Here is a 15784-nt window from a genome sequence, read left to right as displayed (position 1 = left end):
AATATAAAAATCATCTCAATCTCTTAAAAACAGCAAATATAAACAGGCATTATTTCTTTAAGTGTTAGTCGAGTCTTGCTGACATGATGATTCTTTATGCAGTAGATGATTGTTAAGGTAAGATATGGTCAAGAAGATCAAGATAAAGTGATCTGATTGAGGCCCTATGACTCTGAAGACATATTTCTCATTTAGTATTTAGCTCTTTGGATTGTCAGTTTTGTCCTAAATCAGTTACAATTTCTAAACTCAGAGGCGGCTTGTCTCGTTAAGCTGATTAGGCAGTGATTATCCAAAAGGATTCAGTCTAGTTTAAAGGAACTGCACACATTTTGACTTACTTTTGTCCTTTCTGTAACTTCCTTTTTATTATATTTGTCCAAGACAAGTGTAGGAATAGCATTTTTTAACGTTCTGTGGTACTTGTTAAAAATTGAGTGATATTTATTTAATATCTAATTGTGCTAGCTATTGTATTGACCTGGGAGTTATTAAACTCCATCAGAAGCTTTAAAATCCATATCAAAGGCAAAAAAGTAACAGGAAAAAAATGATGTTTCCTTTTATGTAATGTGCCATTATAAGATTTTCTTATGTCAAATGCTCTCATCTGCCCTGCTGCCAGGGAACCAAAGCAACTCTGTGCCCTGCTGTGGAAATACTAGCTGGTCGTTTTTTAAAATCCTCTATGTTAATTTTTGCATTGCTTTGTTGTCGACTGCTTTAGACTGAAACTAATCATTTGCTGTGGAATCTAAAACAAAAACGACAAGGAAACCATTTGTGCATTCTCTCTTGAGTAACAGCAATAATCACTTTTGACTGATATATTCTTTTTCTGAATGCAGGTTGACTTCAACTACGTCATTATTACCAGCCATTTTGACATTGCTGGAAATAATGTCACAATGATACATTTTCTGCTTTGGTACTTAACTAAATGCAATGAAAGGATGCGTGTTTGGAGAATTGGTTGCATGTGACAAACTTTTTCTGAGGACATGCAAATGCATGTCAGATTTGTACAGTGTACCACATAGAAAAACTGACACAGCATCCTATTAAATTTAATCTACACCAATATTAATAAAATTCTGATTTGTTGTTATTGCATAAAGTAGCAAAATAGGAGATCAAGCTAAATAGTTTCATGCAACTGCTTTGGATAATGGTTTGCTTGAAAAGCATAGCTAAATTTACATTAATTGCAAAAAAATAAAGTCCTATTCTTTTTCTGTGACATTAGTCTGCTGCTGCCTAACTTTTAAAAATCCGCTGAAGTCTGTGTTTTTGTCAAAAAGAATCCTTCAAATAGATATATGATTTTAAAATAGATATCTACTCAAGAGCAAATTATTTCCTTACACTTACTACTATTGTTTGCAAAAACATCCACAATAAGTTTGCGAGGTAAACTGCCTGTGGGCTTTCATCATGCAATGTCAAAGTCCTTTTGACACTATCATACATAATGCAGTCCCACACCCACACATGAAGAATCCAGAGATAGTGCTGGCACACAACGTTAGATCGCTACCGGAAAGTGTGTGATGCAGACAGATAACCCCCAACATGTTTTCTAATAGGGTAATTTATCTAAACAGTGACCACACTGTAAAAAAACAACAGCCAGCAGCATCCCAGGGGCCCACCAGATACTGCAAAGTGCAACATTCTAGCCTTACTGTCAAACCGCCGTATAATAGGGGGGAAATATAATGTATTCATTTTTATCAGGTAGGTCTAGGATTCGATATTATTTCACGCTGTCTCTGTCAAGGGAAAAGTGAGGAAATTTTTTTGGAATAGAACAGAAAACGTTATCTGACACCAACAGTGACATAAATTTCTCCTTGACAGGACTCTATACACACATGAAACTTTCAAAAAAGGACATAAACAAGATAAAAATAGTAAACAGGATGTTCAAATACCTCTGCTGAGAGCTGTAATTGCAGTAGGGATGAATGACTTTTATTTTGTTGCTTTCCTGGCCAGTGGGACTTTGTATCTCCTGTCTAAAGGGAGGAGACTGAATGACTTTTTGTAAATAAAAAAACTAAAGAAGAAAAGTCCTAAAGTTTGAAATATGAAGAAATGTGTACCACTTTGGGAAATACACTTGATTTTATTCAGTATTTGTCATGGGGAGGATTAATAACAACTTAGGTTTACTCTTGTTGCAGTGAACTAAAATAAAAATTGTTAACAGTAGCAACTTCTGGAAGTAATTAGTGAATTTTGTGCAATCTGTACCAACTCATGTTGAAGATTTTTATTAATTATTAAGCCTAACTCCTACAAGAAGCTGTATGAGCACACTCTGACAATTTCTTTAATTTAAATTCAGGAACATTGTTTGCCGACCATGTTTGGAATTGTAAGTTCTAATACATGCAGCAGAGAAATTAGATATTATCAACAATCTGACTGCAACTCTACTGCTCTGTAATAGTTGATTTATCTAAGAAAAAAAAGGAAAAAAAAGAGCAAAACAAGCTTGAATATGATAGTAACTGTGTATTTTTTTTCTGCAAATACTAAATCAAAAAGGATGTGTTACATCCGAGTACTTGCTCGCCACAAAGCCTGAAAACCGCAAATTTTACATTCTAATCCTGCAGGAAAGAAAAAATAAAACTGTGGGAACAGCAAAGAGTGGGGTTGTATTCACTTAGAAACGTATTGCTGAATTACAAATGTATCATATTTTTCAGGTTGACTTTTTACATCACCCTGTCTATACTGACTTCCTTATTTCTGCTTCCACTTTAAGGAGGTTTGATAATATCTTTCTGCAGTAATTTTGTATTCTAAATGTTTCATGCAAAAACACCATCTGGTTTTGCATCTGCTCCTATTAGACAAGCCAGGAACCGGTTCTGCTGCCTTTCTCTCAGAAAACCCTTTATTTTCTACTGATTAAGACAGTTTCAGCCCAACCCTATTGCTACTGAGTTTTCTACGGTCTTTATTCACTGTGGATGAGAGAAAAAAAGAGTACGGAACAGGATGAGGTTAGAAGACAAGCAAATGGAGTGGAAAGAAGGACAAGGTGGCCCGACAACAGACCTCAGGCTACAAACTGCATTAAACTTATGCAACCTCCCACCAGTTCTTCTGATTTCTTGTGCTAATGCTACATAGTAGCAACGTGCTCTCGTTGTTAAAAACAAACACTCACCAAAGAAGGTCATAAGGTCAAAAACTAGAAGACATTATGTATCACCTAAAAAATCATATCTAGTTAACCTGTATCAGAAAAAAAACAATTTTTCCAGAACAGATTGTTTCCGTTTAATTTTTTTTTACACTTGAATGTTTAAGATTAGACAAAAAACATTTGTAAGTGAAGATTTGATTTATTACGGTAAAAGGCTGTTCAAACCAACCTAGCCCTGTGTAAATATATTTATTCCACCTGATATATGGTATATTAGCTGTGACTGACCACATTAAATAAATCCCTTAAATCTAACCTGTATGACAACAAAAGACCATCTAAAGCACTCCAGACCTAACTTGCCTTAAGGTCAGCATTCATTATTCAAGACAATCTGTGGAATTTTCTAAGGTGAAAAACACACAAAGGCATGTCTCTCATTTCCCAAAAACGCCTAGATTACTTTTGGAAAAAGACTTTGCCGACTGATGAGACAAGAGTAAATGTAAACGTTTCTGTCCCATGACATCTGATGTAAAACTAACCCAACATCTCATAAAAAGAATATTGCAGTGAACCAATAGTGTGGTGCCCTGGGCCTACTTTGCTGTAAGTAAGGGGGTTATCAATTCTACTAATTTTAACTTAAAGTCAGGTTGTTTTGGATATTTTTTTTTCCTTTTATAAATGAACTAAATTAAAAATTGCTTGTTCATTTTGACTCAGGTTGTCTTTGACCGATCATAAATTTGCTTATCTGAAACCTTCGTCCCACCAATAAGGATAAGAGGACAACATTTGTAATAATTTTCACAGTCCTATAGATGAAAGTGAAACACTGAGATTGGTTTGGGAGTCAATTAAATCTTCATTTATCTGCCTCACTTCCCCTGTACAGATTAAGCAAAAGATTTGTAACCACAGTTGCAAACCTGTAGATCTAATTTTCTGTGAGAGCAGCTGTAATCAGACGAGCGGTTTTGCTGAGGGTCACAACGCCCCCATAATTGCCCGAAAAATTTGACACCCTGCTGCTAAAAACTTTAATCGGCTTGTTTAAATATTTCTGGATCATAATTTTACATGTTAGGAGGTAAATCCTTCAACCCAAGATGTACCGATGAATGCACATACAACATGTCCGCTTTATTTTATATCCGGAACACGTAAACAGCAGCTGATAGCGCTGGGGAGGCAATCACGTTTGATACATCCTGATTGCAGAGAGCCGAAAGGGTTATAACTATGTGCTGTGTCAGACAATGGCGATCCAGTAGTGTCTTTTTTCGTATGTGGCTGATTTGAGGTAAAGCGCTAGACAAGCAGGTGAAACAGTGTGGCTAAACTGCACTGCAGCAATGGCCCCGAGGCTCGTTCATGACATGATGGATGCAAGTAGCCTCCACTTCTAATCTCAACCCCTTGAGTAAAACTGAAAAGAGAAATGTCGCACAGCTTGATGTGCGTGAACTCGTTAGTTGCAGGGTATTAGGTTAAATGTTTAAAACGACAAATCTTTTAACATCTCCACTTTTCCTTGAGTCCTTTGATATCTAGCTTGTTCAGTTTTTTTTTTCCCCCTATAACTAATATCTTGGTGTTCTTCAAAAGCTTCTGCTTGTCTTCACCCCTAGTTATGTCTCCCTCCCACGCCTTTTACACAACGTCACTCACTGATTCTCTCCCGTCACTCCATAAGCTTCTCACCGAGACAACTGATGTCAGATTATCTGCCTCCACCTCAGTCTCTGCTGACAGAAGCTTTGAGTCTCATCCACATGCTTTGCTTGCGGTTAATTGTAATGAGTCAGCACTTTCTCAATTTTTAATGAAATTTAAAGAAACGGACTCCTTAATATACCCATACTACACATCCATTTTACTCTTAACTGTCCAATTAATTCACCTCAACTTCTCGAGCTTTGCAGCCAATCGTCTGGACACAAAATCTCCTCATAATAATGGAGTAATTTCTCTTCAGACGACCTGAAGTCATCAATGCATGGAAATGACGGCTCTGCCAGATCCCAGTAAATTGTAAGTTGATGGAGCATGTGAAAGGAAAGGAAGAAAAATAGCATTTTCAAGAAGAGGTGAGATGATGATTGAGATTTCCAGATAGAATTAGTCATATAGGCCTGGAAGACTCAAACTGAAAATTTTATGTCCTCCTGTCTTTTTTTATTTTTTTTTACCAGTAAGGTTTAAATAAGGTTTAGATAAAAACTGTAAATATGACATGGCAAACAAGAAAATTTTTCTTAAATGTGTCTCTTAACAGTTAGCTGTGCTAACCAGCTAACTGTCTGACACATGATTAAAGGAGCTAAATTTGATTGGCTAGAAGCTGCTTGACATAATTTAGTGCTGTTTAATTTGGCCTGGGTCACCATAAGGTCACCACATTTGTAGGTGATTTTTGCAGATGAATTTCTTCTGGCAAAATTAAAGTAAAACAAATGCAAATCATACATGTAATTGCACAGAATAAATAATCAATGTCTGTGATTTTAATTTTTTCCATAATAAACAAGCCACAGAGCCATCCATGCTTCTTTATATCTACAGTCAAAGCATTTATTAAAATGTTAAAACAATTCGAAATGTGTTAAAAACAGCCGGTTGCAGAGGCAATTTTATTTTGTTGGCACAGAAATTGAGGATAATAATTCAAAGTACAGTAGATAAAATAAAGTCTCTACAACTGAGAATTCAGAACTGCTCAAAGAAAGCATTTTCCAATTTTTTGTTTGATAAAAATCAATAACAATGACCCAGTAACCTTATAGTTTAACTGTGCCTTGGTCAGAGGACTGTAAGAGTTGGGTTTTCACAACTATCTTTCTCTCTTCCAAAGATCCTGGACGAATTTGTAAATATCACTCGAAGTCTGATGAGCTGAAGAGATGAAAGCAAAAGAACAGGCCCATGACCGTGGGTGATATAAACAGGTTGTCAAGAGAGGATAGAGGTTAAAGATAGATTTATTTGTTGGTTCTAGCCTTGAGAAATACTTCAGTAAAAAGCTAGTAATTATTCACAATTTAAAAAAAGAAGTTATTCAAAGTACAGGAATGCAGAGTGTGTAGAAAACAAATTGACACAGCTATTAATTTTTCATGTGGGAGATAAATGTACTCAAGTTAAAAATATTATTTTTTCTAAATTTTTTCGTTTGAGATTATGTTACTGGATATAAATAGAAATATATTCCAAGATTTTCATCCAGGAAAATCACAGCGGCAGAGTTTAGCCTTTGCTTAATCTCCACGGACTCTCAGCTAAGCACAAGAGTGGAAAGCCGAGCTTAGATTAGAGCTGGTGGGACGCTGAAGTAGGGCGTGGGTTTCTGGAGCTTCACTGATTAGAAAGAAAACTTTGCAGAAAGCCCTGCAAATATAAAAGGTGTCATTCAGATTGTGCATAAGAAATTATCTTCAAATCTTCTCCCCACTAAATATTTTTGATGCTTTCATGGTAAAATCTATCTCTGCAGAAGCACCTTTGATATCAGTATATAGATCTTACTGTTTTCTGAATAATCACACAAATACACAAATTTAAAGTAACATTGTGGGGTAAAGGAAACAGCAATTTACAATGTCAGGGAAAGTAGGCTGCTAAAACTACATTTTATGGTTGAGTAGCATTGAAATAATTAAACCAAATACCAGAAAACGATCAGATTTTATCGACAAATTAAATGCTACTACATAATAGTAGCATTTAATTTACAATATAAAATAATACAAAATAAGTACAGTAATTGTTTTTATTAGTTTGCTATTATATTATACTTCAGATCTAATCATCAGTCAGGTGAAAAATATCAAATTCTTAGCTGTTTATCAACTAAAACACTGTTTTTCGACGCAGTTTTGGATTTTGAATATTTTGAAATCTGATGCTTTTGTTTTATTCTTTCAGCTTTTTCCTCTGTTGAATTTCTGCTCATCAAAAACCACTCCACAAAGACTCATTTGATAGCTGTACTTCATTGCCAGTATAATACAACAAGCCGGTCAAATGTTTCCAGCCAGTAATGCTAACTAACGGAGGTGTCATGAGTTCATGAAGGTATTCAAATTAAATTGACATGAAGAAGATTAAGCTGTTTTCACCCTTGACATTTCTGTCACCACAAAAGCCACAACCACACACAAGCTCTGTCCAAAAAAGTGAAAAGATGTTGCAGGAGTAAGAAGGGTGTGAAAAAAGAGCAGCAGGAGGGACATTAAGTGAGTTTGGGGGTGGACAAGATGCCACAGACGTAAACACACACAAAACAGACAGAAGAATGACAAACACACTTAGACAAGGAGCACTAACCTTAAAGCTCCAGTAGTTGGGCTGTTGCTGTGGTGTTTCATGAAGAACAAAAGAAAGAAACACGAGAAAGATAAAGAAATTACTCTCTCAAGAATCATACATAATAAATGCAAGAAAATGCAAACTTTAAAAACATTAGTTGAAATGTAACAACAATCATGTAACTTGCTGATTTATTTTATTTTTTATCCTGCCTTCTGTAAGGATTTACTGTATATTGCTGACAGGTAAATTTAAAGCGTATATGGAAAACACAAGCACTGACTGGTCAATAATGGAGGTAATGGCTCCGTTTTCAGGCATCAGGTTACTGAAAACCTGACATGAGATTGTGCTATTATAAATGAAATGAAAAGAGCAATATTAAATAAAATCAGCAGTCCATTCTCTCCTTGCAACGTTGGCTTTTCTCCCAGATTTCACCACTGGCAAACAACCATTTTGTCCCCTTCTTGCTCTCTGGTTTCTTCCAATCTCCTTCCACCTGCTGCTCACTTTTCATCACAACCTCCAAAGCTGACCTGCTAATTTGCAACACTGAATAACGTAGCAAACATCTGCACATTTTCCCTTCCTGCTGTTTGGACATTGCAGAAAAAGTGCTAACATATTCATAAAAGGCCTAAGGTAACAAGACTTAAAATAAGCCATAATTACCCCATAGTCACTGCTGGCCAAACAATATCTCAAGTTGACAATATGCAGTACTAAAGATGGAGCAGAGTTCACAAATCTCAATTGTAATTCCAACTCCACTTTTATTCTTCTCTGCAGGCAATATTCACCCAATTCAGCTTCTCTTCTTTAAAGTCAAAATTACCTGAGCTAGGATTAAAAAAAGTGACAGGCATGTTTTTAGTTATGATAGTCATAACTATCATAACTAAAAACAACTACTGGAGCTTTAAGATTATGTGTATATATATATACACATAATCATAAATTAAATATATGCTTATGCTGAGAATATGCTTGGTAATTCAGAGGTGTACGTAATTTATTAAAACTCAGTATTAGTTGATGTTTTGCAGAAAACAGTTGGACAGTATCAAACAGAATATTCCAACATTTTCGATGCAGTAAAGCAAAAAAAAAAAAAAGTAAATATCAACTTCAATGCACTTTTCAAATATAAATCTTGTTTTACTCTGATTAATGTGTTAATTTTAGCATTAAATAGCCCCTCCATATATATGTTCTTTGTAATTAAGCTTACTTTGACATCGAGGTTTATCTGTCAAGCTGCTTCTTTTGTGAGTTTTCTCAGTCAGTTGCTGCATTCATATACGCTGTTTTATAAAATAAGTCTTCTGGAAAAGAGCCAGAGCTTTGAAAATTATGTTACAGCAATAGTAAGACCTTCAACAACCTGGAAACAAAGACGCAGCAGATAATGGCTGATTAACTGAGAAATCCAGTTGTTCTTTATATAGTACTTTAGTATTAGAGGTATGTGAACATGTAGGCTCAGACATATGCCAAAAGAAAAAAAAGACACATAAAAATTTCAACCCACGCTTCTTTCTCCTTTAGCATATAAATGACTCTTGACAAACGTCATAGCAGCTAGAATGAAAGACAACGCTTTAATGTAACACTGTGAAAAAAAGCCTATACTCCTGCCATCTGTGCTGTTTGTGTTTTTCAAATGTTTTTGGTTGCTGTTGTTAAATAAAAAAAATTATTTTTTACACTCCTCAAGCATTGGTTCAACAAGTGTAAATAAGCTATTTTTAAACCCACTGGTTGGATGAATTTGTTAATAATATCATGTTCTCTGAGGAGAGGTTGCGTTAGGGGTTAACGTGTCATTGATAATGGGTCTGTGTCAGGGACGAGCTAATCATGAGGTCTCTCCAGAGTAAAAGTAAACTAGCCTTGACTATCCGGTTATACTGAACATAACCAGAAAGTTTCATCATCTGCGGGCATCATTTCAATGTTGTAAATAAAAGCAATTAATTTGTTATGACACTAAGAAGAATGATTTTGTTCTTACCCGCAAGACAAAATAAGTCCAGCTTTAATGACAGAGAAGAAATTTGTGGTTTTGTGCATCTGTCTTTGGCAGCGTCTGTTGCATTAATAACGTGCACTTGTGATGCTAAGGTAAACATATCTAATCCTTTCTGCCCGCTTTGCTGACAGAGGCAGATAAACACAGCTTGGACTTTGAGTTGTAAATACTACAAAAAGCAAACTGGAGAGGGTTTATTTGATTATGTTACCCCTGACAACCATGCAATTAAAGAACATTTTCTGTCTTAAGAGTACATTTAACAACTTATTCTATGCTTTGCTGCAAATCTACAAGCAGCTTCTTATGTCACTTTATGCCTTAAGCAGATAATTACTGCAGTCTATTTAAGATGTCAGATTAAACTTAGAACTGAGGGGTCAAATGCAACTCTCACTTCAGAAATGTGAGAATCATCTGCACAATTAAACACTCACACAGACACGTGCAAGTGGAGTCCAGCGGAGAAACGTAGCCTCAAAGAGTGGCGCGCTGCGTTACCTGACCTGCATGTAAAGCAGACTCTTTACTCCCTCCCTTCCCTCCTCCACTCTTTCTCATGTCGTCATCTTCTCTGCACCCCCCCTCCCCTCCATCTAACTCATTCTTACTCATGCACCCTAAATCATCCTCTGGTCCAGTTTAGTTGCAACACAAAAGCAGCTTTCGCTACCCATTCTAGAAAAACAGATAATATCTGTACAGAAAATCAACCCCACGCTCGAAGGGAGACACGAAAAGCTTTGTGCACAGCTTTTACTATCGTCCCCTCAGCTTTCGTCTGCTGTGGGTTTCTGCCTGCTGAGGCATATGCACTCTGTCACTACAACAACCACAACAAACATAACAGGCGTGGAATCTAATCCCAGCTGGCACATTCTTATCCCACACACACGCTCACATACACACTTCTCTGCAACAGCTTCCCGCTCCCAGTTAAATCTCACCTGCAGAGCACCTGTGCCTGTCCAAGACTCCAGTCACCCCAGACTGTCCATCAGGTGTAGAAAATCTTCAGCGCATTTTTTTTTTCTGTTGCTCGTCTCTCCCTCCCTCTGCTTCTCTTACAAATCTCCCTCTTCCTCATTCAAGTCCCTCTCTTTCCCCGTCTCGCTCTACAATTGCACATGCGGCGGGAACTCTTTTTTATTTAATTCATTACAACACCAGCCGATTAACTCCTTCACAGATGGGCGGTAGGGTCCTGCTGGTGCTGGTTAATTGGTCAGTGGACGGCTTGACTGCGACCACGAACCCCCGCCCCCTTCTGGCTTCCCTCTACGAGAGAAATGACAAGGAATCCTGGAGTCTGCTGCTCCCTCCCTGGTGCAGTGAAAATGCCCTGTCACTTCAGGATCCGTCTGCTCACCGTGCTGTCCCTCCACTCGTCATTCATTTCTGTCTTCATTATTGTCCCATTCTTTCTTCTCCACACAACCTGACCTTTGCAATACGATATCCCTTCGTGCCTTATATGGGAGTGGTTCCCAAGGCAACCGGGACTCCACCTGTCGTTCACCCACCCAACTCTCTCTCTCAATCCCTTTCATTCTCTCTCTCCTCTTCCCACGTGTGCTTTTCTGTCACGTCATTACGCCTGAATTTTCCCAAATTTACATACAGCAGCAGCGCTTACATGCCCTTTGCATGTTTGCTCCAGGTACGGAAACTGTGAAACTGGTACAAACATAAGCTACACTTCAAAGGGGCAAAAATCATTTAAATGCTTAAATATGTCTTCCTTCACCTCACGGGATCCAGTTTTGTCCCCCAAGGTAACACTTTGCTGGATCTGCCAAGCAGAAATTAGCCAATACTTGAGCTCCAGACAGATACAACATAAAAATCCTTGCAATGTATCATAAAAACTAAGGGTGCATTCACATCAACCCTGTTAAGTTTGCTTTAACCAAAATCTAGTTTGTTTGCCTAGGAAGTCCAATTTATTTGGGGAGATGTGAATGACATCACAGAGGTCTAGCTTCGGTTGAAGTGAACTCTGGTGTGGTGTGGTTCGGATGCATATGTGAATGAAAAGCTGACCAAATGAAGAAGGATATAGTGCAGGGCAATCTGTTTAAATACAACCAAAACAATCTCGCTAATCTAGTACTAGCAGGAGAAATGTTTTGTGCTCCTTTGCCAAAGTCAAACAAGAAGTTCTACAATCGCTAAAATCTGACAGTACTCCATTTATGTTTACATTTCATGAAGAAGGAAATTGTGGTCATGTCTCCTTTAGAGGTAATCATATTTCCTTTAGTGGCTCTTGGTCCAGCGGCACCACAGGTGATTTGGTAAATATGTTGACACAGTGCGGTGTGAAAGCGAACCACTCAAGCTAAAAATGTTACAAATGGTGCAATTTTTGTCCCCAGTTGAATCAAGTTTGCCAAACTATCAAGTGTGAAAACAATCTAAGTGTCTTTAATGCACAGAAAAATAAATACAAAATGTCAACAGTATAGAAATCGCCAATAATAACTGTAGAGCTGAAGTATCTACACTAACCAACCCGGGGCAACAAAAAATTTACCTTTTATGTAAATTCATTAAATAGAATAATAACAAAGGTGATATAACAAAAGCACTTTCTTCACAGCCGTAATCTTTTTTTGTACTGATCATACTTCACAACTTTCTGCAACTTTAAGTCGATCTGTGGTGAGTTCAGCTGACTGGACTTGATTTGGAATAGAAAACACCAAGCAATAAAGCTAAAGAAACCGTTTTTAGACCCCTGAGACTTGATTGTTTCAAAACACATATCTGGTGAAGGACATAAAACATTTTTAGAGGATGGAATTTGATCTCCATTATTTGGAAATATAAAAAACCTCTTAGGCAGACACTTTTTGTAGATAGGAATATCACCAGAAGGTTATTGCCTGCACTTTGCTTATGGACTCCACTAACCAGTACTTAACATTACAGTGGTCATATGGAGATGGAAACTTGCTTGAAGTTGGCAGAAGCACAACTTAAAGATTACTGGACCCAAAGACACAAAACTCTCTGATGCGATGAAACCAAAATAAAGCTTTTTGGTCTGAACATCACAATTGGAGAGAAGAAGGAGGCACTACTGATCACAAGATGTCTCTCTGTGTCTTATTTATGAAATATCTGCGAGTATTACAAATTCCCTTTGAAGTGATAATAGTCCGGTTCCAATCCCGTAGTGAGTTTTCTCATCTTGTGCCTCAACAGAGAACATGGTAAATTTGCTTTGACCAAATCCCTTTAAACTTTGTTACAGTTAACTTATTCTATCAAATTTGTAGTGAATCTAAATAAGCCATAAAATGTAGTCACTGTAATAGAATCATCTGTCTTTTCCTACTTGCAGCATCTTAGTAAGACCTTACTTGCCACTGCTGTAGAGCGAGGAGTTGCCTGCTCCGTATCTGCCAAATAATAGTCCTGTGTTGGACTACAGAGTGAAAATTCTTGCAAAAAACTGTCAGGGTAAATAAAATAGCTGTTCTTGGTCATGTTCAAAATGTCCCTTTAGACACTTTAAATATCCAAAAATATTTTTTTCAGTGTCACGGTTACATTCTGTGCAGCTTGCTCTACACTGGTAGTGAACAAAGTGTGGCAAAGAGAGCCAGAAAGATGCAGCACCAAACACAGTCTCTGTTTCAGCAGTAAGAATCATTGCAAAGATGGTTAGGAAAAGGTCATGAACAGGAAAAGTACTGCAGTTCCTAAACACTGACTAGGGTGTGGCTGGCAAAGTCAAATTTAGAACAACAATAACATGGTATGTTTGTTAAAGGTGACCTATTAGGCTTCCTTGATCTGGTTAGGATAGGTCTATGAGCTATACAAAGCATGTTCATTACATTTTATGCACAAAATTATTCTTAGATAATGAGATTTAGTCTGCTCAGTTCTGCCAATGTTTACACTTGACTGTGAAAATGGCTGAAGGCAAATGCACAATTACACAACAGTCTATATTTGAAAAGCAGAAGTAGAGCCTCCAGCACAACCAACAAGAATGCAGCAAGTGATTTCTGAATAATAAATCAACAACAAAACACTTATCTTTTCCACCAGCCATCGTAGCGCGCACACAGCAGTAAAACCAGCTAACCAAATGTCCTGGAGCTCAGCTTGGGTTGCTATAGGCTGGGCTTCGCTGGGGTTGCTTTGCTTTGCTGGAGTTGCTAGGTGAGAGGCAGTGCTTGCTGATTTGTGACTTTACATACAGAAGGTTTTTGAAACTTGTAATTTCAAAAACCTGGTTTTTAACTTATTGTCATAAACCAGCTGGGTTTTTTTTAAGCATTTGGGCTGTTTTTAGAAGCAGTAGAAACCCAAGTGAAAGTATAAAAATATGCCAAATGTGAATTTTGCATAAGATATTCCCTTTAAGTTAGGGACTTTGATACCGTCAACCTGATACTCCCTAGATTAGAACCATGATCTGACACTTGACTCTGGACAACTAAAAACAGCTGCTTTAATTCTCCAGTACAAGTCTGTTTTGTGTGCTTTAGAATGGACTATTGTTAGCCTAACAGTGATATAATTCACAAACAGCTAAAAGGCTGACAATACTGCATCAGGAAATAAATGGAATTGCAGACACTTTTGCATCTGCCTTAAGTCACAAGTTAACACAATTATAAAAAAACATATCTCAGGGCGTCAGTAAAAATATGTAACAAATATTATTACCTGTTCTCTAGCAGACCGATCCGAGGAGCCCCTCATGCTGGCATGGGATGGTGAGGGTGATGGTGGGTTGTGGTGGGGGCTGTGGTGGGAATGCTGCAGCTGCTGCTGCTGCTGCTGCTGTTGCTGCTGCTGCTGTTGGTATTTGCTCTTCAGGTGATCCATGAAGGCGTCCCTCTTCCGTTCCATGTCAGCCTTATGCAAGTTGGTCAGGGCCTCCAGACTCTGTGCGGCGCTGACAGTGTGGCGGTGCTCAGATGTGTGCACCAAGCCGACATTGGAGAAACGCCGGCCGCTGTTCCCCAGCGTCCTGTACTCTCGTGGATACTCCAGGTCATCTGTGGAGATCATGTGACTGCCGCCACGCTCAGGATCTAAAGGATGAGGATGGAGAAGGTGGAGAAGGAGAAGGAGGGATGAGGAAAAGGAAAAAAAGAGGTAAGAGGAAGGAGGGCGGAACGCGTACGGATGAGAGGCAAATTGCCACCCAAATCCGCATCCAGGAACATTTCAGGGTGGAGACATACAGACACACAGCAGACACACACAGGTGGAAACAAGTGAAGCAGAGGGGAGCAGAGAGGGAAAAACGGCACATAGGGGACAGGAGAGAGAAAGAGAGAGAAATGGGGTGGGATGTTAGACTATTTGCCACCAGGACAGAGCAGTTTCTTGCAGAATTATTGATTTCAAGTTCTAGGGGGGAAGAAAAATGAGAAAAGTAAAGTGCTTCTGCAATAGATCAAAGGCAGGGGCTCTAGCTGAATTTGTTTTGGAAGTTATTCCGTTCTGATATGCCAGTTTGTCTTTAAGTGACTCTCATTTTTTTATTTAGAAAACAGTCAAAACGAAATATATTGACATTAAAGTGATTGAAAGTCAGGTGGGAACATGTAGGAACAGGTACATCATTTCTATCATTACTCTGTCTTACTTTTCTCAGCAACTTCTCCCCATCATTCCCTCAGAAACCCGTCACCCGCTGACACTTTCTTTACATGTTCTCACTATCTCTCTGTTCCTTCTGTCCATTTTAAGGACTCCCATCACTCTGACAGCACGTGGCCTTTTTATCAGTGCTCAATCTGACAGGCAATGCAGCCCAAGGTGGAAATCAGACAGGAAGAGAACAAAGACAGACGGAAGAAGATGGTTACACATAAAATATGTGACTGGAATAGCGATGAACTTAGGAGGGGACAAAAAAGCAGGGAGCCATTCGCCCGGTGAGTTACCTTGCTTAGGATAACAGGCCCCAGCGTTGGCTAAAAGAGAAACACGTGAAGGGTTAATTTGTGTGTTTGTGCACAGATGTGCAAGCAAACACATCAGGTCTAGTTCATATGGCAATGGAAAAAGCTATCAAGGCATGATAGCACTTTCTCTGGGTTACCAGAAGGTAATGCATTATATATGCATCATAATGGATTCAAACAAGTTAACATATGGGATGGTGGGATATGAATGCTGTTTGTCTTCCAATAACCTGCTGGAATGAATGATGATGATTATGCATTTTCACAGCAAAATTAAATTGCAAATTACAGTCAGTGATTAGCGGGGGGAAAAAAAATCAATTTTGCAATTCT

General features: G+C 38.1%; 1 protein-coding gene across 18 annotated transcripts in view; it reads right to left on the bottom strand.

Moving 5' to 3' along the window:
• The window catches only part of srcin1a (SRC kinase signaling inhibitor 1a), a 112634-nt gene that overhangs the window by 34200 nt on the left and 62650 nt on the right, over nt 1-15784 (bottom strand). For 13 of the 18 annotated variants that reach the window (XM_008415872.2, XM_008415873.2, XM_017306257.1 and 10 more), the window contains 3 exons: nt 15431-15460; nt 14199-14569; nt 7493-7519 (listed from right to left, as the gene is read on the bottom strand). In XM_008415872.2, coding sequence (XP_008414094.1) covers nt 7493-7519; nt 14199-14569; nt 15431-15460 — 428 coding nt within the window. Of the gene's footprint in view, nt 1-7492; nt 7520-10456; nt 11249-14198; nt 14570-15430; nt 15461-15784 lie in introns of those variants that run through there. The other 5 variants (XM_008415870.2, XM_017306258.1, XM_008415871.2 and 2 more) reach the window with 3 other exon arrangements.

Source organism: Poecilia reticulata, linkage group LG8 (genome assembly GCF_000633615.1).
Source record: "Poecilia reticulata strain Guanapo linkage group LG8, Guppy_female_1.0+MT, whole genome shotgun sequence".
In the NCBI taxonomy this organism is placed as follows: Eukaryota; Metazoa; Chordata; class Actinopteri; order Cyprinodontiformes; family Poeciliidae; genus Poecilia; species Poecilia reticulata.
The sequence above is the reverse complement of the archived record's forward strand: the minus strand, read 5'-3'. Positions and strand labels throughout refer to the sequence as shown.